The 24462-nt window shown below is 58.4% G+C and overlaps 1 protein-coding gene across 8 annotated transcripts; it reads right to left on the bottom strand.

Moving 5' to 3' along the window:
• Positions 1-26: 26 nt before the first annotated feature.
• Positions 27-22520, bottom strand: SMTN (smoothelin). 8 transcript variants are annotated; one of them, XM_038575671.1, is made up of 22 exons: positions 22363-22520; positions 20516-20646; positions 15397-15545; positions 14923-15016; positions 14742-14820; positions 14551-14648; positions 13350-13670; positions 13189-13261; positions 12516-12587; positions 11917-12435; positions 11550-11722; positions 9532-9624; positions 8290-8442; positions 8137-8212; positions 6901-7065; positions 6739-6801; positions 6458-6524; positions 5348-5521; positions 5065-5182; positions 4353-4504; positions 3213-3378; positions 27-330 (listed from the first exon to the last, which is right to left on the bottom strand). In XM_038575671.1, the coding sequence occupies exons 2-21, from the start codon at positions 20564-20566 to the stop codon at positions 3234-3236; spliced, it is 2835 nt and encodes a 944-aa protein (XP_038431599.1). In that variant the 5' UTR covers positions 20567-20646; positions 22363-22520; the 3' UTR covers positions 27-330; positions 3213-3233. The 8 variants fall into 8 exon arrangements, with proteins under 8 accessions (XP_038431599.1, XP_038431597.1, XP_038431598.1 ...); XM_038575669.1 differs by lacking the exon at positions 3213-3378; XM_038575670.1 differs by lacking the exon at positions 3213-3378 and having other exon boundaries at positions 5065-5179.
• Positions 22521-24462: the final 1942 nt, after the last annotated feature.

Genomic DNA, 24462 nt, shown 5'->3' with positions numbered 1-24462 from the left:
CCCAGAGAGGTAGAGAGGAGTCAGGATCGTTGAAAACCAATAATTTATCAAAACGCAGCGTGTGTATGCAGGGGAGGGTGTTGCGACAGACAGGGCAGCAGTGGGCAGGCGCACAGGGAGGGGATGGTGCCTGGATGGTGGGTGCAGCTTGCCGCAGGCGGGCCGTGCGCGCAGGGAGGCTACACATTCTTCCCGCGCAGGCGCAGCTCGTGGCGCCGCAGGTGGTTGTAGAGCGACTGCACATAGGTGAAGACGCACTTGGGGTCGGGCTTCTTGCCCATGATCATCATGTCCTCCACCTCCACCAGGGGCACGCAGTCCACCAGCATCCTGCAGGAAGGGGGTACCGGGGTGGTTGTCAGCACCGAGCCCGCCTCCTGCCGCCTGCAGCTACCCTCTCCCCGGAAGTCTTTTCACTGCTGGCAGCCTGCTGATCTTCCATAAACTCCAGATTCTTGATTGACTGACGGGGTAAAAGCCTTCCGGAAAGACAAGAAACCCCAGGCTCCACTCACCCAAGCCTAGAAACGTCACTATGGGGAGCCAGTCCAGGCAAGTGGAGGTCAAGATGGGAGAGGAGAGCTATGCCCCCCATTCCACTCTGGACAAGGTCCAGACTCCAGACCCCACCCATGTTCTCTTTGGAGGACTACCTCCTGCACACCCTCATTGCAGACTCCTGCTGGCAGGAGCCTCTGGGTTGGGCCATTGGATCCAGAGGGGCCTTACCAATGGGAAATCTTGCTCTGCAGCCAGGACCTGCCCCCAGTGAACCTCTGTGCCCTGGATTATCTCCCAGATGCCTGGCCTGGTACCTCCTGCAGAGAGGCCCAGGGGACAATCCTGCTACGTGAGATGGAGGACAGAGTGTGTGTGTGGGTATGTGTGTGGGGGGTAGTTCTTTAACCCTTACCACCTGCTTTGGGTAGAGCAGGGGAGGCAGATGAGGGTCTCAACCAATACAGACAGGCCCATCTACAACATGCTTAAGGATGGGGCTGCCCTTCTGTCCTCCAGAGTGCCAGATGTACTTTACAGAGAGGGAAACTGAGTCACAGAGCAGGAATCATGTTTCAAGCCCCATAGCCTAGCAGGTGCAGGGTTGGGCCTCCTGTGACTCAAGCACCCTAGCCCCGGGTGTTGATACCCACCTAGAGCCCCATCTTCCCTACTGCAGGGGCCATCTCCCCACTCTGGGGTGAATGGGCTGTGGCCTATTAAGCAATTGATAGTCCCAGAGCTCTAAAGCTGAAGTTTGCTCCTTGGCTCCATTTCCCCCTTCCTGTCCCAAAGCAAGACCTCTTCTGCCTTGCTTCCTCCCATCAGTCCATGTTAACTGAATTCCTTTGGCAGGGAAGGTGCAAGGGCATGAATTGCTCCTATTGCCAACACACTAAGGGACCCACGACTACCTCCTCCCATCTTGTGCCTTCAAGGTCAAACCTGGGACAATGGTAGGGTTGGGGCCTACTCCCAGCTCACCTGGACTCCTTCATGGAAGAAGCTTGGGAGGCAGGAGATCTCTGTTTCAGCCCAGGCTAAACCCGTGATCAGCTGTATGTACTAGATAAAGCTCTCCCCTGTTCTGTGACTTAGTTTCTCCATCTTTAAAACAACAAATTCTCTGCCTCGTTTGAGACCTTGGGAGCACTTAGGATGAATGAAGGAGTTTCTGACTCTGTTGCTGATGTGCTATGTGTCCCTGAGGTCATCTCTGGATTCATTTCCCCAGCTATACTATGATGAAAAAGGCAGCCTCTCTCTGCAGCTTCTTCAAGTTGTGGCTATCTCCCCAGGGATCCTGGGCTCCCCAACGTGGAACTCCCTCCCATCTCTGGTGTCTTCCCTGGAGACCTTATAAAGCCATTGTTTACACTGGGGCTCACAGCTCAGGGCTCCAGCTGCCCCAGTGACAGGCCAAACACAGGGCAATTCGAGCAATAGCACGGCTGAGTCACACTTTCCAACTGGATCAGGGCCCCTCTCCCTCCAGGCCAGCCTGCTGGGCAGCAGCTCCTAAGTCCATATATGACCTGGAGACAGAACCAAGCCCATCCTCCCCTCACCTGTATGGCTTCTCTGGATATATGTGTACACATGTGGGCTGCCCACCATGTGGCTCCAAGCCCCAAGGGGCATCCGAGTGCACCACTAGCTCTGTCCCTGATTCACATTACTTTGGGCAATCCCCTTATACCCTCTGAGCTCTTGTCTTTCCTTCTCTCTACACAATGGTTGGGAAAAGTGATGCGATAAGGAACAGAGCCACTATGTGGGGAGCCTGGAATTCTAGTTTCTGGCCCTGTCTCTGACCTAAAACCTCCAGGACACTGAACCACCTTTCTCCTTCTCTGAGCAGCATTGTCTGGAATGGACAGTTAGCTCAGGACCTGAATTCTCTACTGTGGCCCTGAGGTGAGGTGACTAGAGAGAAAATGCCAGAGCTGGTTTAAAGATCCAGAAACATCTTCCTGTTAAACTGGCCCTGCTCTTGAGCTCTCCAATGAGTGTGATACCACCAATTCCCCAGTGCCCAAACCGGAGGCCTAGCAGACTTCCTTGAGCCTCCTTCTTTCTCCCCAACTGGATACATCAGGAAGCCTGTCCTACTTCTTATTAAGCTGCTCCAGCTATCTAGCCCATTCCTTCCCTCCTCATCCCTCATCCAATCCTTGTTCTAGAATGCTAACCGGACAACACATATTCCTTCTCTGTTTGGAAATCTTTTAGGACTCTTGTCCTCAGGAGAAAGTTCAAACTCCTGTGGCCCCTTTCTTCCCTTCATACCCAGACTAAACTTCTTTCCCTTGCTGGCTGTGCCATGCTCTCCATCTCTCTCGCCTGTAGCCATGTGCATAGGCTCATCCATCCACCTGGGACTCCTTTTCCCTCCTTTAGCCTGAACTTGTTCAAATCCCAGCTAGGTTTGCATTTTTTTTCAGATAGCTGTCCTGGACCTGCAGGCCGTGTCAGATGCCTCCTCTGGGGTTCCTTCCTGGGCCTGCTCATGTAGGGTCATCACATGAGCAGGACCCTTTAGAAGAATGGTCTTGCTTGCTAGGCCCTGAACTACCAAAGGTGGGGCCACATCTGGCTCCTTCTGGTTCTTCTCAGGGTCCCATTGCGCCCCCCACCCCCTCCCAGGTCTCTCTCTGTGCCCCTCTGGTCAGATTCCAGCATACAGCGCAGGTGGGCGAGGCGGCGTTTCTCACCGTGGGGCTCCTGAGCAGGGGTTAGGACTTTTTGGTTTTTACCAGCCCCTTCTGGACCAGACAGCGGTAGAATTCCTGGATGTACGTGTACACGCACTTCCAGTCAGGCTCTCGAAGCCGCACCATGTCCTCTGTGTCCAGGAGCTGCGGGCAGTCCGCATGGGTCCTGGGGAGGGTAGGGGGCCGGGAAGGGGCAGGGAAGCAGGGCCCAGGAGGGGAAGAGGGGGAAGAGGCAGAGAAGAGAAAGGGGAGGAGAACAGAGAGACACACACATACACACACACACAAAGACAAGAGTTCAGTTACATTCTCAGTGCTGCAATCTGCCGGCCCTCCCCGCATGCCCCTTCCCCATCGTGGACGTGCCGCTCACTACCCGTCACTAATGGTGTGCGATGCAGACAGGGGTGGGGGGCCAGACCAGTCACAGGTGCAGAGAACTCTTGGGGCAAGCGGGAACGGGGTGGGGGCAATGGCGTTGGCACTGAGGTTGGAGAGGAGGGCTGTGCCCCAGGGAGGGGGGGTGAGGGAGGCGTGAGAGGAGGTGGGGGAGGGGGAGGAGGAAGAAATCTGGGGGGACCAGAAAGAGAAAAGGAGAAAAGGAAAGACAGATGGAGGGTGCTGAGGGTGAGGTGAGCAGACAGGGTAACGATTCCAAAGTGGAGGGCTTGCTGATGTCCTATATAAGCCTCTGGCAACACCTATATAGGCTGGGCGGGCACGGTGCCCGGGCCAGGAGCCTCCTTTTGGAATCTCCAGCCGGGATCCCGTGGGAGCAGGAAGCTCTGATGATAGGGAGGAGAGCAGAACAGAGAAAGGCAGAGAGAAAGAGAGAGAGAGAGAGAGAGAGGAGGGAGGAGGGGGCAGAGGGAGGATGGAGGATATGGACAGGGCCACCTGGTGGGCCTTGGCCCGGGCTGGTAGGCGGGCGGGCGGCTCCTTCGTTCCGGCGGGCACCTGGCACGCTCAGCAGCGGGTGGGCAGGGTGGAGAGGACAGGGGCTTTCTCGGGAAGGGGGTATCAGCCGCTGTCTGACAATGCAGCTGGCCAGTTCCAGGGGCCTTGGGGCAGCTGAGCCTGGCCCAGACGCACAGCCCCAGATGCCCAGCTGACACCAGCTGGGCTGGGGCCCACACTTACTCAGCAGATGAGAAGGCCACCTCGAAGTTCTGACGCCGGTTCTGTGGGCTGAGCTGCCCATAGTCGAAGGCCTCAGGGAAGAAGTTATGCACCAGGGCACAGAAGGCCATCCCATCACTCCAACTTGAGGAGAAGTTCTGGATGTCCACGTGCTATGTATAGGTGGTGGGAGGACTTGTCAGCTTCCCCATAACTGCTATGCCCCCAGCATTTGACATTCCAAGAGTTGGGCAACTGGGGTCAGAGAGGCCCTGTAGCTTGTCCAAAGCTGCACAGCAGTTGGGCAGTGGTAACATGAACGTCCTTCAATTCAGTTTGTCAGCTCCATATCTGCTACTTATGGGCACAGAGCAACCGGGAGGACCAGCTCCACCCAGCTAAGACCATGGTCATGCCTCCTTCACTGCTTCCCTTACTTATAGAAATTTACCCAGCCCCCACTCCTTCCTCCCAAAAGCAATGAGAGGGAACTTCAAGGGTGAGGTCTGGCTCTGAACTGGGCCCTCATTAGACCCTGCCACTTAATCATTTATTCTGGAATCTAGGGCATGTTGTGTGTCCTATTTGAGCCTTTCCTCATCCCCAAAGCGGGCTTCCATCCTCGCTGCCAGGCACAGGGGGTGAGGAGCTCCGCCAAGAGGGAGGTGCAGAGCTGCGGGCCGGGCTGGGAGGAGGAGAAAGAAGCCAGGCTGCCTGGCCTCTCAGCACTCACCTCATAGCCGCGTGTCTTGGCTCGGCACCAGTCCAGCAACATCTGCTTGATGCTGTTAGCGTTGGGGACTCCGAAGCTGGTGGAGCGCTGCACCGCTGCGCGCGGCCCCCCAGGGCTGCTGTAGGGGCGCGTCGGAGCCCGTCACACGACCGCAGGGGGCGCTGCCTCCGCCGGCGCCCCCCAGCCGGCCCCAGACCCCGCCTTCCCGGTCCTCCAGGCCTGGCCAGCACAGCTCCCACCGCGGCTTCCCGCTTCTGGCCCCGCCCCGCCCCCTGCCACTCACCCCGCCGCGCCTTCCTTCTCCAGCTTCTCAATCATGGCTTTGCGCGCCTGTGAGGCTGAGGTCTTGGGCAGGCTCTGCGCCTTCATCAGCTCTTTCTTCTTCTCCGCCTGGCGTTTCTCGAGTGCCGCCAGGCTGCCGGGCCGTGGGCTGGCCTCATCCTCGCGGTCAAAGATACTGAGGGGTCGGGAGGCGACTGTTTGGCTGCTCTTGAGCCTCGACCCCCCTCGCCAAGGGAGGGGTCTTGTGCCCCAGACTCCGCATACACCCTGCGGTATATCCATGACCCGCAATGCTCGCCAGCAGGGAAGGTGTCCGTATCATACCCATTTTATAGAGCAGACTGAGGCTCAAAGGACAAGAAGGTGGGAGCCACTCTTTTCAACGCATTTGGCCCTTGGGGAGTTCTCTGAGAAGCCTCACTCTATGATTGAGTTACAGGTGAGTTCAGATTCTGGGTGCTATCAACTAATAACGCCCACCAGCACGATCATAATGATGGCAATAATAACAGCTCATGTCTATTGAGCCTTTCCTATGTGCCATTTTAAACCTCACAAGGGAAAGGAGGGACCCTTATCGTTTCCACTAAATATGAGGAAACAGGCCCCTCTGAGGAAATCAGGCCTCAGATTTCAGAGGGCATGGGAGGGCAATGCAAGAACTTGAACACAGGTCTTGGACTCCTCTGGTTCCCAGCCTCAATTCTGATCCAACAGCCCCAATACACTCTGTATGATAGATGTCCTCCCTCTATCATAAGAATAAGGTGCAAAAGTGTTCTGTGACATGGGACATGGTCTGCAGATACTGGGAAGTGGCAGTGCCACCAGGCAGCTCAGTGGCAGGCAGGCCTCTCTAAGGGCTCAATGCTATCGCTGCCACTCACGCTGTGAGATCCTGAGCAACTCTCTGGCCTCCCCAGTGGTGTGGCTGAGGATTAGATGAGATCGCAAGAGGAGCAGGAGAGGTCTGACTCCTACTCTGACTCTCCCTGCCTGTATGCTTGTCACCTTCCCAGCACTGTGGTCTACCCTTCTGTAAATGGGTGTGCAGTGGGGTCCCATGTGCCACTGACTCCTCTGTGGTCTGGGGATGGGTACCTGTGCTCACCTGCCCATTTTCTTGGATGACGACGAGGAAAAGGTCTTGGTTTGCACCATGGTGCTGCCGCCACCATCTACAAGAAAGGGGAAGTGGAGCAGGGTGAAGGCTTAGGCTGGACATCAGGAGATAGGGTGCGGGGGTTTAGGGCAAAAGGTGGTAGCCACAGGCAGAGAAGAGAAAGTGACTGCTGGACAGAGAGACACACAGATGAAGGTACGGAGAGAGAGCTTGAGGAAGAGTCTGAGGAGGTAGGCAGGCAGGCACAGCGCGACACCAGGCAGCCTTACTCTCCGAGCGCCTCACAAAACTTGACTCCACCGTGGTGGTGCGGGCCGTCCTCGTGCCATCATCTGGAAGGGCCAGGGGGTGAGAGGAAGAATGTGAGGCATGGGGCTGGTGGGGTGAATATATTCCCACCTGGAGCCCTTGAGCCCTGCTTGGTCACTTACTAGAGTGGACGAGCCGCTCAGTCTTGGTGACAGTGCTGACAGCTGAGCCGTCGGCTGCCCGCTGGCTGTGCTGCGTGGTGGTCTCTGTGGCTGTGTTGCCACGGCCCTCCCCTGGCCGGGCCCGTGCCTCTTGCAGCCGCCGTTCCCGCTCCTTGTCCCGCTGGTCTGGGCAGGGGGATGCCCCATGCATGCCCAGAAGGGCCACCCATCACCCACACAGCACATATGCATGGGCACACAGGGCACACAAGATGGGGTGGAGGGCAACTTGTTAGAAATATTGAAGACACAGGGGACAAGGGCCCTCTTTAGAAGTAGCTGAGGGGGAGCGGGTAGCTCTCACTTGGAAGAGGTGGTGGGGTATGGTGTGTGGCAATGGATTCAGGGAAATGGACAAGGGAATATGGAATAGCTGAACTCAAAGGGGGAAGCATTTGAATCCAAGAAGGGAGTTTCTATGGGAATGAGGAGCTTATTCAAGAGCTTATAGGCAGATCTAGGGAGGAAGTAGCAGAGTTCAGGGAAGGAGAAGCTGAGTGAGGCTAGTTGCTGCGTGGGCCTTTAAATGGGTCTTAGGTGGGAGAAGAGCAGCTAGAGGAGGAAATATCTAGATCCAAGGAGGGAGGAATTGGAGGTATGTGAGAAGTAATTTAATCCAGGGAAAGAGTAGCTGGGAGAGAAGCTGGCAATGAGGCCTAAGGAAGTAGGTGGGTGGGCACAGGGGCTAGGTGATCCTCGGTGGTGCCTGGAGGGAGCAGTCAGATTCAGAGAGTATCTGAAGCAGCAAATGAATCTAGAATCTGAGGGAAAGAATAGCTGGGTCCAAGAAGTAGCTGTGCTCACGGAAGGGGAAGCTGGTTGGGAGCAGGGGGCAGAGGCAGTGGTTATCATCAGTGGATCTCAAGGAGAGAAAAGCAGCTGGGAGAAGGAGTATTGGATTCAGGGAAGGAGTAGTTGGCAGTACGTAGGGAAGCAATGGGATCCAAGGAAGAGTAGGTAGGAGCGGGAGTAACTAGGTCTGGGAAGGAGATGAAAAGCTGGTTGGGGATGGTATAACTGGGGTGGCCAGGGGGAAAGAAGGGGCCAGGGAAGAGAGAAGCCAGATCCATCTGGGGCTAGAGAAGAAGCTGGGTAGGGCAGTTACTGAACTGGAGTGCCCATGAGTGGACCCCAGAGTAAGGGGAACAGATGGGAAATGGGGCAGCTGGATCTGGAGTGGGGCAAGTGGCTCTCTACCTCTCTTCTTTTGTCGGAGCTCACGTAGTGCAGCCCGGATTAGCTTCCGTTCCTCAAAGTCTGTAGTCTGATCCAGCTGCAGATAGAACCCCTGTCATTACCCACCTGGTCCCTGGCCCCTGGCCACCCCTAGTCCACCAGATCTGGCCATACCATCTTGTCCAGGATGCTTTCATCCTCAATGGCCATCAGCTCCTCAGTGCTTAGGGGGCTCCGCCTCTCTGGTGCTTTGTCCACTTGGGTTTGCTCGGCGCCATTAGCCACTTCCACTGCCGCAGAGGGGGGCCCTGCTGGCTCTGGCTCCATCTGCAGGATAGGGAGAGGGCATGGGCTTTAAGGAGGGGTATAGATGAAACCAAGCATGCCCCCAGCAGACAGGGAACTGGGCCCTGGGTCTGCGGGCACAGCCTGGAAATAACCACTAACCGGTTAGACTGCCCGTGCAAGGATGGTCATATTGTTGTCAGATTCAGGGAAGAGGTACTGACAGCCTTGCTGTAGGGCTTCCCATCTACCTGGAATTGTGCTAATACAATTAGTGGTGCCAATACTGGTCATTTGAATTTGGTAGTAAGCACTGAATAATTGCTTGGGATTTTGCTGTCCCCATGGAACATAAAGGAAAACTGAGGCTCAGGGTAGTGTGTAACTTGCCCACAGTCATTCTATAAGTGTGATGTAGCTTGCGGTCTGAGGTGAAGGTAGCTTAACTCTTGAACCTGAGTTCTTTCTGCTGCTTCATTCCCAGCCCCCTCCCAGGCAGGCTGTGCTCCATCCTGGCAGTTTCCAAGGCCTGGGTCCTCCTGGGCCAATGTCCAGGCAGCACATGCCACACACACACACACACACACACACACACACACACACACACCAAAGGGGCTGGACCAGGGCCCTTGGGCTCCTGACCAGGTGTCTGACTGGGATTGCCCAGAGCCAAGTCCTCTCCGAAGCCTGCCCCTATCCCCTGCTCCCTCTAAGGGGCCTTCAGCCCCAACCCAGCACCCTTCCCCGCCAGGCCATCTTCCAACAACTTGCGGACGAGCCCCCAGCCCAATTATCACAGCCCCTCCCCTCTTGGCAGGGCCTCTCTATCTGCTGTGAGGGTAAGGAGAGCTGAAGTGGCAGCTGCTTTAGGGCGACTCAGCCCAGCTGAGGCAGAGTAGCGGTGGGGGTGGGGGGCTGGGCCCTGGCCAGGGGCTGCTAGGACAGCCACCACGCATGCCTCAGGGCCAGGAGCCTGGCACCCTTTCGCCTGAGTGTTGGAGCACCAGCATCCCAGTCCCTCTGCTGATAGGTAAACTGAGACCCAGAGAAGGTAGTGGCACACCTAAGGCCCCTCAGCAGAGGCAGAATCTGCTCAAAACCACCCGCTCTCCCCAGCCCGTAGGGACTTACGAGACTGCTGCTGTGGGCAGGGCCGGCAGAGGAGCGGCGGCGGGTGCTGAAGGCAGGCGGGTGGGCCACGGGGGTCCCAGCATCCTCAGCCGCCTGGAAGAGGGCCTCGGGGTCGGCAGCAGCCAGGAGCAGCTCACTGGGCTCCAGCTCAGATTCAAGGTCAGGCGCAAGTGGGACCCCCAGCCGCAGACTCAGCACCTCCACCTGCCTGCCCAGCGCATCCAGCCGCCGGCTCAGTGCTGCTGTCTCCACCCGCAGCTCTTCAGCTGCCCGGGCCACTGGCTCCATGGCTGAGGCAGCTGCCTCAGCTGCCTGGGTCACTGCCGCCCGGCCTGCCTCGGCCACTGCCCGCAGCTCCTCCAATGCCAAGCCCAGTCGCTCCTCAAGGGCTGCAGCCAGTTCAGACCCAGGCCCCGGTACCCCCGGCATGGTGATGGCAGGGGCTCTATGATGGGGTGACGATGGGGACAGTGGTAGGGACAGTCGCCTCTGGCTGGCAGTGTCAGAGTCTTTGCAGCTGGCCTGAGGGCGCAGGCAAGGGCAGTGGGCCTGCCCCGCCCCTGTTGGCCTCCCGGCCTCCCAGCCTGCCACCCGCCAGCTGGGGCTGTGGCCCAAATAGAAACCTATTCTGGGCTCCCCGTGGAGGGGGCTGTGGGGGAGGGGTGGCCTGCCCAAGCAGGCAGACCGCCAGGCCTGGCCCTGGCCCTGCGGAGATCACAGACTGGCAGCACAGCAAAGCTGCACGGGTTCTGAAGGACTGCCTAGGCCACAGCCCCAGGCCCCACAGATGAGGAAACCGAGGCACGGAGTGTGGAATGGGCCTCCCTGGGCCACCATTTACATTAGCTGTGAGGATCCAGTCTGCCAGACTCCAGAGCCTGCACGCCTTTGCCTTTAGGCCATGTGGTTTTAGAAAGACTTGAACAAATGGGAGAAATGGAGGCACAGAGAGACGGGACTTTGAGCAATCTGCTATAACAAGTGTCTCGTCCCTGACATAAACATCCTCTGGCCTGCCTGTGGCCCTTGGATCCAACCACAGATTTTGAGCACATTTCAGGCACTTTTCTGCTTCCCCTTGATTTTAGATGGGGAAACTGAGGTGAGTCGGTGGTATAAGATGCAGGGCTCACTGTCACACCTCCCACCCACACCCCATGGCCACCTCTGCCACCATCCCCTCACCCCCTTGGCAGAGAGCACTTAGGTCCTGCTCTGTGGGGGAAAGGGTGCTTTCTTGCCCCCACCCTCTGCCTGCCACCCCAGAGAAGGCCCAAAGCTGGCTCTAGCCATCTCACCTCAACCAAAGTCCCATTCAGTCCCCAGTGCAGCCCAGAGGACGTTACCTGGGCAGTCGGACAGCCCACTGGGGATCCCTTCCCCAGCTGAGCTCCCAGCCAGCTGATCCTAGGCTTGGGAATGAATAATGGAAGGGTGCAGCGTATTCAGTTCCCGTGGCACCTGCTAGGCTGTTGCCTCACCTGACTAGGCACCCCCTGCCTGTCCCCCCATCGATGCTTCTGCCCAACCTCCCCAGAGATGTTGACGCAGATGGTAATCACTAATCTCAATCTCCTAAGAGGCCAGGCTGATCTTGGATGAACAGATCAGCAGCTTTGCTTCTTGGGGCTGAGTTCCACTGTGGAGTAGGAGCAGGAGCACTGGGGTTGCCACAGGAAGAGGAAGCAAGCCCTCACCATCCTCTCTGAGCTTCCATCTTCCCATCTATTCATTAAGAACGAACCAACCAATTCTGTAGTAAGGACCAGAGATCAGCATGTGGGAAGCCTGAAGCCAGTACAGAGTAAGCTTCCAACATACCTAGTGGCTGATCCACTAGGGTCTGCCCTTAGCTCTGCCACCAACTGGCACCACCACCTTCTCTCTCTAGGCCTCAGTTTCCCTGTGTGTGCAATGGAGGAGGAGCAGAGCAGAGAAGCCCTGCTAGCCCTACATCCTGAAGCAGTCTACAGAAGATTAATGGACGGTGAGGCTGGCGGGGGAGTAAGGGGGCTCACCTTAATGCTGCAGCCTCTCCGGCTACCAGGGGAAGCATGGCTGAAGCTGGTGACATGAGTGACGCTACCCAGCTGGGCCAGGGTCGCAGGGCTGCTGATATGGGTGATGGTGCTCTTGCCCCCACTGCTGGTGCTCAGGAGGGTGGGAGGCGCCCGTAGCCCCAGCGTCAGTTCTGGAGGGGGAGAAGGGCTACTGTCAGATCTGCTGCGGTGAGGGCAATGCCAGCCATGGTTAATGGTGCCCCCTGCTCCCAGCACACCCTCTTCAGAGGCACCCTGAATCCACAGCACTTGTCCTATGTACAGAGCTGGGTGGCTGGCTGCAGGCACTCATCCCCAGCAGTGGGGAGACAGCAGGGAGGCCTACCTGCCCTCTGGTTGCCTGTGGGCAGCAGCACTCGGCTTGTGGATGCCTGGCCACGGCCATCCTTGATCTCGATGGTGAATGTGGTCTTCATACTGGCCCCTGGCTCAGCAGTGCCGGCAGGCACGGGAAGCGGGGCACTGGGCTCCTCTGAGCGGGCCCCAGGCCCCCCTGCTCTGTTTTCAAGGGACCTGGCAGCCAAGCCCCGCCCCCTGGGGCCCTCCTCCCGGGGGCAGCTCTGAAGCTGGGCCAGGGGCCTGGCTGTTCCCCGTGGCTCCTTGCTGAATCGGGAGGAGGTGTCACTGGGGGCCCGTGAGGAGGAGCCATTGGAAGAGGCAGGGGTAGTGTTGATGTGGGAGGGGCCCAGGAGTCTTGTGGGGGTTGAGGCACCCAGGGCCAACCGGGGTGGGCCATCCTGGAGCCCAGCAGCCATAGGAGAATCAGATGTGAACTTGCGCACACGATCCCGCACAGAGCCAGCCCGCTGGAATGGGGAAGGTCCGCTGGCAGGGTTGGGGGGCTCTAGAAAGGATAGGAGGGTTATCAGTGACTTGGTGGGACAGGTGCTGCCCTGAGTCTGCAGTAGTGAGAATAGGAGGTACCTTGGTTCTGGGCTGGCTGGCGGGGGCTGAGCACAGACAGCGAGCGTTGGCAGGGACGGGATCCGGCCAGGTCTGGCAGTTTGGAGAAATGGTGGTGGCCAAGTGGGGGAAGATAAAGGAGAGTGGATATGGGGGTTCCACCTCTCACAGTTCTCTCGTCCACACCTCCTCTCGTCCACACCTCCCAGGCCCTTCCTGTACTCCAGCCTCCCCATCCTGTCTTATACCTCCTTAGCTCTTGGCCTCCCCACTCAACTGTATCTCTCTTATAGACTCCTCCTCCTCCTCCTGCACTGACCTTGGGATGACTTGGACACTCCTGGGGGCTGTGGCTAGGCTTGGGCTGGAGGAAGGGTGCCCAGATCTTCCCTGTTGATGGGGATGGGGGACACCCCCCCTGGCCAGCACTGCCCATGGCCTCAGCTTGAGATGGGTGCGCTCCCTTATTGGGGAAAAGAATGTGCCTGAGGCCCGTTGCCTTTCAAGGCTGCAGGGAGGCCTCTGCCCATGGGTGGGGGGGGGGGCGGGGCAGGAGGGGTGGGGATACTTCAGGGCAGTGGGAGGAGTGTCGGGGACTGCCTAGCCTTGAAGAAGCTGAAGCTATCTAGGCACTAGAGCCCATTTTCCAGACAGGGAAGGAGAGGCCTGTAGCTACCCCTCCTGGGACCCTCACCTGCTCTCTTTGTGTTGGAGGGATCTTTGGTGGGGCCTTGGACAGCTGGGGGCTCTGTGGGGCCAGGCAGGAGCTGCAGGGGAGACATAGCATTGGCAGGGCCTGACTCCCAAACCAAGGAGTTCACCTGCCTGGCATCCCTGTCCCTTATCCAGACTCACCTTGCTGACCACCTGCCTCTCAGTGCTGGGGGTGGCTGGCGGTTCCTGGGGCTCAGGGCTGGTGGCCCTGGGTGGGCTGGAGGGTGGCTCGGGGCTGCCCACAGTCTCAGCAGCAGGACACTGGGCCTCAGCAGGCTCTAGTGGAGGCTCAGGAGAAGCAGTGGTGGGTGAACTGACAGGTGAGGCAGGTAAGCTGGGTGTGCCCCCAGGTGGGGCCCGCAGCAGGAGTGTCACTGTGGTCACATCCCGGCTGGTGCCCTGAGGGGTTGGGGTTGGCTCTGGGACCTCTGTGTGCTGCTCCTGTTTCTCTTGCTCTGGCACCTGTGGGTGACCCACAGGATGCAGCAACGGCTCCTGAGGCTGGCAGGTGCCCAGGGCAGGGCATGCAAAGCAGAGGGGCTAGGCATAGCTTCCTGTGGGCACACCTGTTTATGCATGAACACTGGCACACCATGGGCGGTCTCTGATTCTCACTTCCCAACCTCCTGGCAATGTCTAGTCAAGGGTGGTTCAGAGAGGACCAGATCCTATGTCAGGGGTTGGGATGACAGGAGACCTGCTGGCGATTCCTGGTCTTAATATATCCCTGGAGCAGAGGCCCCTGACTCCTGATCCTAGCCAGGTTAATCAGAGGGTGTGTATGTGGGGGTAGTCCTTCAGGGACTGGGACCCAGCGGCCTCTCCTGGCCACTTAGGGAATCTACGTGGCTTGATCTCTCATCCACAGCCCCTGGAGAATAGTCAACTCTGTGAACAGTGCTCCACGAGTCAGCTGGGGTGCAATACCTAAGTCCTGATAAGCCAAAGTATGGCTGTGGGCTGTCTGGACAGGGAGGGACAGCTTCAGGATGGGTGTAAGCTGGGGAGGTACCAGGGTCAGTTTTGCATTTCAGGGAGATTGCACTGGCTACTGAATGGAGGCTGGATGGCCATGGCAGGTAAGAGGTAGGCACAGAAGTAGGGAGACCAGCAGGGTGGTAATGGGAGACATACTCAGGAGTAGGATAGACAGAGTAGCTTTGAGGGGAAGGCCTGGGTAGATGCAAAGTCTGGATTGGGGGACATCTGGCCAGAAGTCCCCCAAACACCCCCCACCTCCAGTCAAGTACCAGTCTAGCAAAGACACAAAGGTGCTCTTTGCTGCTGGCATCTGTGGACACAGGACACTGGGCTACCCTCCCATCCTGCTCACATCCCTTACCTCACACTGTTCCAGCCTGTGTGCTGCCCGCCCCTTGCTCTCCTCTCTTGAGCCACCGTTGGGACGCCCGCTGCACAACCTCCCAGCCAACGTGGCAGCTGGAAGGGAAGGAAAAAATGTCAGCTGAGTGGCTGGGAGGTGCTGTGGGTAGCATGCAGCAAGGCACAGGGTGGGCCAGGCAGGGCACATACCCTCAATCTCCTGGGCCCTTATGCGGCGGATTGCAGCTCGGATCAGCTTGCGTTCTTCATACTCACCGGCACCTCGCAGCTGTGGATGAGAAGCAGGCCACAGGGCTGGATTGTGGAGTCCAGGGCTTTACCTGCCCTGCCCCAGCCTCTGCCCCAGCCCCTGCCGTGGCCTGGGCCTCACCAGTGCAGTCAACTCTTCCACATCATTCATGGACTCCAGCCGCCCTGCCAGCCGCGCCAGAGCAGCTCGCTGCTCTGCCTCCTGCTGCTGAGAGCTGCAGGGACATCATGATTATAACTCCCACTGCCATAGCCAAATCTTGGAGGATGTGGGCTGAGGGTAGGGGCCAGGACAAGGTACCCAGAACTTTGGCAGAGGGGCAGGTAGCTGTGCACACCCTCTGGCTACACGCTGGCCCACGCATGCCCATGTTACATGAGTGCAGGCTCAGCTGTGCTATCTACATGGGTGTGTCTGGGCCTCCATGCCTGGCGAGTGGTCCAGGCCCGTAAACATCCCTGTGCATTCCAGATCCTGCCGGTACTGCCATTTGCACGCCCAGATGGGCAGCAGACACACCTGTGCCTGCACAACACAAGCTGAGCCTTGATACATACTCCTCCCACCTATATGACCAGTCCCCTGGCCACTCACTGCAGCCAGTTCTCCTTGTTGTCCTGCCGCTCGGCACGGAAGCGCTTGGATGCCAGGGCCTCCTCCTCACGCTGTAGCTCCTGCCGCTGCAACTCCCGGATGGCTGAGCGGATGCGCCGCCTCTCTGCCAGATCCGCTGTGACCTCCAACTGTGGGGCAGGCGGGGGTGAGGGGCAAGTCATTTTGGCTGCCGGGGCGGAGGGCGGGCACCAGCTGCCCACAGCTTGGCCTGGGCCACAATGAGTGGTCTGTCTCTACTCTCTCTGCCACATGCCTGTCACAAGCCTGCCCTACCACCCACCCAAGGGTCTCAGGGAGACTGGGCTCAAGGAACCAGAGCTTCTGGACAGCCCACTGTGCACTATGGTTTACAGGATGGGCAACCAGCAACTGCCCACCTGTGCCAGTTGCCAAGCCAGGCACTGCTTCCTGAGATTTGACTCCTGTCTGAGTCCTTCATCAAACCCCCAAGAGCCTGGGAGTCAGGAGGAAGGAGGCCACCCTATGGGCTCCTAACAGTGTCCCCAGGTAGGAAAGGGTGATTAGGGCAGCTGGAATCCACCCTGTGAGCGAGGAAGCCATGTTCTGGTCCCAAAGCACTATAGCCTTGATGTGGGTGGCAGCCTCATCCACATTGGACTGATGGGAAAACTGAGGCAGGGGCACCTGCCCAGGAGTCCTAGTTTCTTGCCTGGCTAGGGGCTGTTTTCCTCTGTACTGACCCAGTCCTAACCACTATCAAAGGGGCCAGGGCCGAGAATAGGAGGGTCAGTTCCCCAGATAGATAACACAACTGTACTAGGGTCTACCCAGGGCTCCAGAGAGGGCATCAATGGGGAACAGGTGCTCCCACCGGTTTCTTAGTTCCTCAATCCCTGGGAAGTTGGGGGTAGCTGGTCTAACCAGGTTCAGGAAAGGACACCTTCTCTGGGTAGAGTCAGCTAATTTTTTTTTTTTTTTTACGGTTTTATTTATTTATTCATGAGAGACACACAGAGAGGCAGAGACATAGGCAGAGGGAGATGCAGGCTCCCTATGGTGAGCCCAATGCGGGACTCGATCCCAGGACCCTGGGATCACGGCCTGAACCAAAGGCAGATGCTCAACCACTGAGCCACCCATGCATCCCAAGATTCAGCTAATTCTATTGCCTTCCCTGCACCTCTCCTCCCTATGGTCTCTGTGGCTCAAGAGAGACAGGCCTGGCTTGGGGAAATAATTCAGGGATAGGGTCCAGGAAACTTCTACCTCCTTCCTTTAAGCCTCCTCCCCAATCATTCCTTCCTACTCCCAGATGGGGGACCACATGGTGGTGGGGATAGGTTTCAGCAGGGTGTATGGGCTGGCCCCACTCTGCCTTTAGGTCACTTGTCCTAGTCTGAAAAGAGTAGAGAGAGCTCTGGGGGACAGATCCCTCCATGGTTCCTTCAGGCTCCACATTTCTGAGGAGCTATGGGAGCATCCCTTGAGGCTCAGGTCAAACTCTCAGCTTGCTCCAGCCTCAGTCCACTCCTGGCTGGGTAGTCAGGAGCATGTCCTTAACCTCTCTGTGTCCTGGTTTTCTCATCTGCCAAATGGAACAATGGCTCCTACCTCAGGGCAGTGGGTGAGGGTGGGGGCAGTGACTTGGGGTCCCCTGGCATAGCTATGCATGCAGTAAATGTCACCCCCTCCTTGTTTCCAGCCACTCAGGAGGGGGTAAAAAAGCAAGGGCAAGTGAGTACAAGATATGAGGCATCAGTGACATTTATCAAGAACCTATATGACAAATCTTGCACTGAGCCCCCAGTTCGTCCTCATCTCACAGAAACCCTAGGTACTTTATTACTCCTATTTGACAGATGAGGAAACTGTTGGCGCGAGGGGCAGAAGTCTTTTGTTCACAGCCAAATGCACTGAGCCAGGATTTGAACCCAGGTCTCTCTGACTCCAGGGTCTCCCTTGAGTTGAAGATAGCTCTGGTGCTGGGGTCTGTCTGCCATGGTGGGTACCTCAAGGACCTGGGTACCACTGTGTAAGGAGCCCTCTCGCCTGGACTAGAGAGAACTGTAATGGCCAAAGGGGGCCTATTAGAGCAGCAGGAGGGAGAATGAGGCTCCCCTTCTCACCCCCCAGTCCTGGCCTCAGGCCTAGAGCCCTCTGTGGTACACTTGGAGATGGGAGGTCTGAGGGGTCAACTGGCTCAGTCCCCCTGGACAGGAGGGTAAAGAGGCTGAGGGATGCAATGACTAGCCAGCTGCCTCCTGGGTATCCCTTCTCAATGCCCTCCGTTGCAGAGATGGGGTTTTCGTCCCTGAAAATAGCCTGATGTGGAAACTTGGCTACCACTGTCCCCCTCTGGAAAATAGGATCCTCTGTCCGATCCCCCCACCAAATGAGTGGGGTGGGGCTGGGGGAAGGACAACCTCATTCCACTGGCCAACCCCCAGCATGACCCTTCCCTTAGAGCCTGGATACTGCCTGCCCACAGTATCCCTGCTGTGTGGCCTATGTTCCCGCCCTCTCAGGCCCCCCTGTTGTGTGTGGAGGTGGCTGTGGGAGGGAGGGAAGGAAGCATAAAGCGCCATTGTCTACCAGAAGGAAGGGGAAGGGGATAGGGCGGTTTCCGAAACTGCCCAGTGAAATTCTCCCGGGAGGAAAGAGGGCACTTCCTCCTCCCGGGGGGCCGGTCTCGGGGCCTTTCTGCCCTCGCTGTTGGGGAGTGGGGGGCGGGGCGTGACAGGCCTCGGCCTCTCTCTGGGCCTCAGTCTCCCGCTCAGCACAGCGCAGAAGACCTGCCAGACCTCCGCATCCGCAGTCGGGGCTCCTGCAGCCACCCCCGAGGACCGGCCGCCGAGCGAGGCCTCGCCAGGGGGCGCTGACCGCCCGCGGGTTCCGGATCCGCCGCCCGCCCGCCCGCCTCCCCGCCTCCCCGCCTCCCCGGGCCGCCCCGAGCGAGGCGCCCGGTGGGGAGCCCGGCTGCGAGCCGGACGGGAAGCCCCCCACCCCACCTCGGCCACCGCCTGCTTTAAGGTCTCTGGTCGCGGGGAGGAAATCGAGGTTCCTAGCACCCAAGCAGTTCCCGGGGTCACGCGGCCAGGGCGCGCCGGGCCCGAACTCGAACCCAGGACCGAGGCGGAAGGCGGCGCGCGCCCCCACGAGCCCCGGCCCCGCGCAGGCACCACACCCGGCCCCCAGGAATGTGCGGGAGCGGCGGCGGAAGCGGCTGCCCGGTCCCCGAGTCGGCCCGGGGCTGGGGCGCCCGCCAGCTTTCCCTTATAAGGCCCGGCCCCGCGGGGAGGAGCCCGGCCGGGGACGCCCCGTCGCTGCCACGAGGCCGGCGGGGGCCAGACCGGCCCTGGGGCGGGGACCCTCGCGGGGCCCGGGCGACGCCATGGCGGACGCCGGCCGTGGGCAGACGGCGGGCGGCTTCGCGGTCGCGACACGAGGGGCCGCGTCTGCTTAGTCCTCTCCCAGGGGCGGGGCCGGCCGGGGCGGGGCGGGGCGGGGCGGGGCGGACGGCTGCTCCCGCTGTGGCTTCTCCGAAATTCCACGTGGGGGTGGGGGTGGGGGTGGGGGTGGCGACGTGGGAACCCAGGGCCTCACAGCGGACCCCTGCAGATGGGGGTGCGCGGACACTTGGTTTTCTTTCTGGAAAACTCTGCCTCTACTATCCCCGGCTGACTTCCCGCAAAGAGGTTGAGCTGACGTGGTGGGAACTTGTGGGAAACCAGTCGGGCACGCAGCCGGCGGCGGCGGTGGCTGACACCCTAGTCTAGGCTCAGGGCCGGCCTAAGGGTCTGGTCCGAGGCCACACGGGCTGACCCCTTGGGTAGGTCGTGGCAGCGCTGGCCAACTGCCCAGTGACCCCTGCCTCCAGAAGAATGGTATGGGGGTGGGTTGATCACTCGCCTTCTCCTAGGGAAGGTAAATCTTTAACCCCCCCGCCCCCCCCACACACACACACACGCGCGCGCGCGCGCACTGCCCACCCTCACAAAGGTCAAGGGCGGGGTGGGGGGCGGGGCTCTGGCCCCTCCTGCAGTTCCGAAGCTCCCTGCCCTTGATAGTGGGCACAGGCCTGCCCCGTTGTGTTTGCCCTACAGCCCTTCTGTGCATGGGGATGGGTGGGCTACGGTTAGGGCGCTCAAGAAGCTGGGAAGAGAATGAGACTATCCTTATTCCATCCTAAGATCTGGGTCCATGCCTCATCCTATCCCCATGCCAAATCTAAGACCTAGATAAATGTTTGCACAGATTTCCCCCTTCCATTTTACAGGTAAAGAAACTGAGGCTCACAGAGCTTATAAGGGCCCCTAAGGTCTTTCTCTTTATGGGCTCTTCTGGCTTTGGGTAAGTACCCAAGACTCGGTCCCCCATGACCCTCATTGAGGTTTTTTTTTTTTGGATCCTGGCACACCCTCTTTGGGTGCCCTTGGGGAGGTGATTTCACCTCTCTGAGCCATAATGCCCTCCTGGCTTTTGGAGCTGCTGCTGTGGTCACAGCCTCTGTGAGATGGTCTAGCACCAAACCTGACCTCTGCTGTGCCCTGGCATTTTTAAAAAAGATTTATTTATTTACTTATTATTTATTTGAGAGAGAGTGTGTGGGGGCAGGGGGAGGGACAGAGGGAGAGAGAATCCTCACGCAGGCTTCCAGTGAGTGGGAAGCCAGACATGGGGCTCAATCCCAGGACCCTGAAATCACAACCTGGGCTGAAACCAAGAGTCTGAGCCACGCAGGCACCCCCCTTTTCCCCCAGCATTTTTTATCACTGCTTTACTATATCATTGGGCCAGCTTCCAGGGGCAGGCACTGCCCAGGCTATTTCTTGGGTGAGCAAATCTAGCCTCCCCACACCTGTAGTTGCACATGGGTGAGTCCTCAGGAGTTACTGTTTAAACAGGTGGTGGCAGTGGGGGGCTGGGAGGGACCAGGCCTTAGCACCTGGCATGGATAGGCACATGCTACTGGGTCCTCTGCATCAGCCATGCATAACAGGCTTAGTCCTGTTCCCATGGGCCCTCCCCCTGCCCCTTCCTCCCACCCCTCCTCTTGTCAGCTGAGAGGTAGCCTGGACAGGCCCTGCCTCTGACCTGGCTTGCCTGTCATCACAGTGGGGATGATTGGGCCACTTACCAGCTTTCGCAGGGCTCCCTCATCCAGTCCGGCTAAGGCCTCATCCGCCATCTTGCTGGCCCCTAGCTCTGTCCGTCCCCTCCTGGTGAGATCCCCAGTGCCCGTGGCACCTGACACCAGCTCAGGGAATTCTGCAGGGGACAGACATGAATCAGGCCTGCTGGGGCCTCTGGAAACCACAGACACTTGGGCTCTGTGCCTCAGTTTCCCTCTGTAACCCATGATCATCTGTTGGGTGTCTCATCCTTGCTACCTGATTAAATCCTGGCTGGGAATTGCCCTCTGCCCTAGGCTGGTGTATTGAAAATTTAACAAACCAAGGGTGGAAGTCCCTAGTTCCAGCCCAGCCAACCTGATGCCAGCTGTGTGGTCAAAACTGGGCCTATCTTAAGCATCAAACCGGGAGAGCAGAGACCTGGATTAAGAAGGCCCACCAGGCTGTTCTCACCACCAGGGGGTGCCCGCCAGACTCCAGTTTCCTGCCCCACCCACCTATCCTCAGGACTTGCCCAGCCCCCTCCCTGACCAAAAGCTCGGTCTCTGGCTGCCCTGGCTGCCGGCTTCACCTATATCCAAATCCTAGCTGTCGTTACCCCTCATTTCTCCAGGTGATCTAATCCATCTGAGGTAACATCCTGTCTTCCACTTCTTGAGGGCAGTTCTCAATATACACTACTCTCCTCCTTCCTGCCCTCGCCCTGATGCCAATTGTCCAAACCTCATGAAGCCAGGTGTCCAGGTACCCAGCTCCTCCTAACAATTTACACACTTAGAATTGAACTCTCTAGATAGAATGGCCTTCAGAACCTGATCTGTCCAACCTCTGGATAGGCAATGCGAGGACTGAAGAGGGCCAGGGATTTGTCACAGGGGGAAGGAGGATCCCAAAGACCTAGAGGGCAGGGCTGGATTTAATCAAAATCGTGGCCATCTCTGGCTCCTGAAGCCCCCCTCCAAAGTGCCCCTAGGGGCTCAAGATATTCCCTCTTGCCCCATCACTGCCCATCAAAATGGTCTCCTAAATCCTGGCCCAACCTCTCAGCTCCTTCCTTCTTTCTGTAGTCCTCAGGTCTTTATGGAATTTGACGGCCTGACACACAGTTGGTGCTTAGTTAATGTATGTTGACTGAAATGCTCCCCCCCACCACCCCACATTGATTCATCCCTCAGTCATGCCTTCCCCCTCCCCAGAACAGTCACTTGTCGAGTCACCCCATCCGGTGAAGGTGTCTGATGGGGGGGGGGGGGTCCTAATCCACACAGAGTTCTTCAGACCCTGCCTATTCAAGTGGCTGCTTGCTTTTCCCATCCCCTTAGGCTTGGATGGGTGTAACTACCCATCTTCCCTCTGGTGGGGTCCTTGCCTCTTATCTGTCTACTTTGGGAGTAGTGCCCCCCAAGAGTGTCACTCCGTAATCACCAGACTTAGGTTCTGTGGACACTCTGAGCTCCTCCATGTCTACTGAGGGGCAGGAGTCCCTAATGCCTAAGCCTGGACGCCCAGGGGACTATAGGAAGTATTTCTCCTTAGAGACTCCTGCCGCTGCCCCACTTCAGTCCCAGGGCTCCTTGTCACACATACAGTCTGGGGTCCCCGGGGATTGAGAGAGGCCTCAGAGGAACGTGGGACCTTCTCCAAGGTGTGTGCCCCCCACCCTGACCCCCGACCCCTAGGGGGTCGTGGAGCCTCCAGAAGGTCCATGGTATCCTTTCCCGCGGTCTAGAACCTTGTCCCATGGCTTAGAGCCCCCGTGGCTGGGAGTCCCAGAACCCCTGTCCAGATATCCGGGTTCCACCCCCAGGACCCGTCGGGGGTCGCGGTGCCTCCCAGAGGCCTGCACACCCACCTCTCCGTCCGGCCCACCCGCTGGGCGCGGGCTCAGCCTAGGTCGCTCGGGATCCGACAGACAGACTGGGAGCCGTCAGGCGGAAGGCGCCGCGACCGGGAGCCCAGTCCCCCTCAGCAACCGTCCCCGAGCCTCTGCAAGCGCCGCCCGTCCAGCCGCGCCGGCGGCCCCGCCAGCCCCGCCCCGCGCCGCCACACCAGCCAATTCTAGGGACGGTCCCGCCCACCCTCGTGCTCCATTGGGGAGATTCAATTTGGCGGCCACGCCCCGAGGCAGGCCCCGCCCCGCGCGGGCCGGGAGGTTGGGGGCTGTCGTCTTGGGGCTGCTGCCGCCCCGACCTTGGCTGGTTGGGCGGGCGTCGGCAGGAGGACGCAGCTTTGCACCAAAGTTGGGGACGGCACCCAAAGCCGGGGTGAGTGGCCCGGGACCGTCCTACCCGCGGAGTCTTCAGAACAGCCCCTCTCCGCCCTCCTCTTTGTTCCTGAGACCTTGTCCCTTCCCCCGACTCCGCCCCCTTCTCGCGTTAGCATCTGGGCTTGGCTGCAGCCCAGCCTACGTTTGGGACACCTGGTCCTGGCCACCTCAGAGCAGGGACTGTGACCAGCAGGGCGTCGACCCTATGTTGGTGCATCTCAAGCAGCATCTCAGGTGAAGCAGGATCAATCACAACAACCCTTCCCCAGTCCACACACCTTTGCACAGACATTGCCTTCATCTATCAGGCTTCTCCCTTCTGAGGCCCCTCAGGGTCCGCCTCTGGTGGCGCTGGAGTCCTTAATAAGGAATACGAAGTCCAGACACTGATTCAATAAATGGGGAAAACAGGCCCAGAGAGAGCCAACATGCCCAAGACAACAGCAGGAGTCAGCCAGGGAACCCAAGAGCTCAGATCCACTGGGGAAAGCCATTGTATCTGCTGCTGGAGGCCCAGGGCCCTCCCAATCCATAGATCCAGGGTCATTGAACCCTGCCTGTTCAAGGAGGCCGGAGGTAGGATCTGGAGTCCTGTCTGCCAAATAAAAATAATACATTTATTCTGTACTTGCCGTGTACCAGGTATATAATCCCTATAGCAACCATTTGAGCACAGGGCTACTGTCCCATTTTACAGTTGAGGACGACAGCTGATAGGTAGTGGAACTGTGACTCATCCCAGCACCTTTTGAGCCCAGATTCTGCTCTTACTCACCGAGATGTGGGGTTGTGGGGAAGTGGTTTCAGCTTATTGCCCCAGCAGAGCTCTGCAGCCCTGCTGTCCAGATCTGTGACCACCCACCCACCCCACCTCACCCCCATCTAGAGAAAAGGCCCATACACTCCCAGACTCTTAAAAGGTGTCATCTTATTTCCTCCCCACATCCACTTTACACATGGGAAAACCAGGGCACAGGGAGGGAAGAGACTTGTGAAGGTCACGTGGGAGGAGGAGCAAACGGAGCCCATTTGGAGGCCATGGTTTGAGGTCCCCTTCTTCTGGGTAGGCCCCATCTAGGCCCTCTCTATTTGATCTAGGTGCCATTTCTTCTCCAGAATGAGGGTGAGCACCCTCCAAGGCAACTTGGTCCTACTTCAAACCTCGTGTGGCCCTGGGAACTTCTGTTGGGGTGGGGCACACCTAGGCTACCTGGGATTCTCAAGGCCTGCCTGTGTGGAGGCTGTCAGCTCCAGTGAATGGCTTGCTTCCTGCTAACCCTGCCCCTCGGTCCCGCAGGCTGGGAGGAACTACACAGGTGTGTCTGTGCCCTAGGACTTAATATGTTGCACACGCGCTCACCAGGTCTTGGCAGTACAGAAGAGGTGTGTGGGTCCCACCCCACCGTCAAACCCTCAGAGCTGGGGTCCTCCTCCAGACCTACTGGCCTGACTCTTCCTTCCTCCCTGCCAAGGGTGGGGCAGGATGATGGTGGTGGCAAAACAAAGATCAAAGGGTAACAAGTTGCAGTACCTGGGAAGCTTCCAGCCACAGCACAGGAAGGAGTAAACATCCCATGAAGAGGGTCTGCCATTAACTGAGCACCCGTTGCATGTCAGACACAAGGTTTGACCTATTGCAAGTTGGACACTGGGCAAGATAAGTATTACCTGGATTTTACAGAAGAA

This window comes from Canis lupus, chromosome 26, assembly GCF_011100685.1.
Source record: "Canis lupus familiaris isolate Mischka breed German Shepherd chromosome 26, alternate assembly UU_Cfam_GSD_1.0, whole genome shotgun sequence".
Classification (NCBI taxonomy): domain Eukaryota; kingdom Metazoa; phylum Chordata; class Mammalia; order Carnivora; family Canidae; genus Canis; species Canis lupus.
Note: the sequence above shows the minus strand (reverse complement) of the source record. Positions and strands in the feature narration are given on the sequence as shown.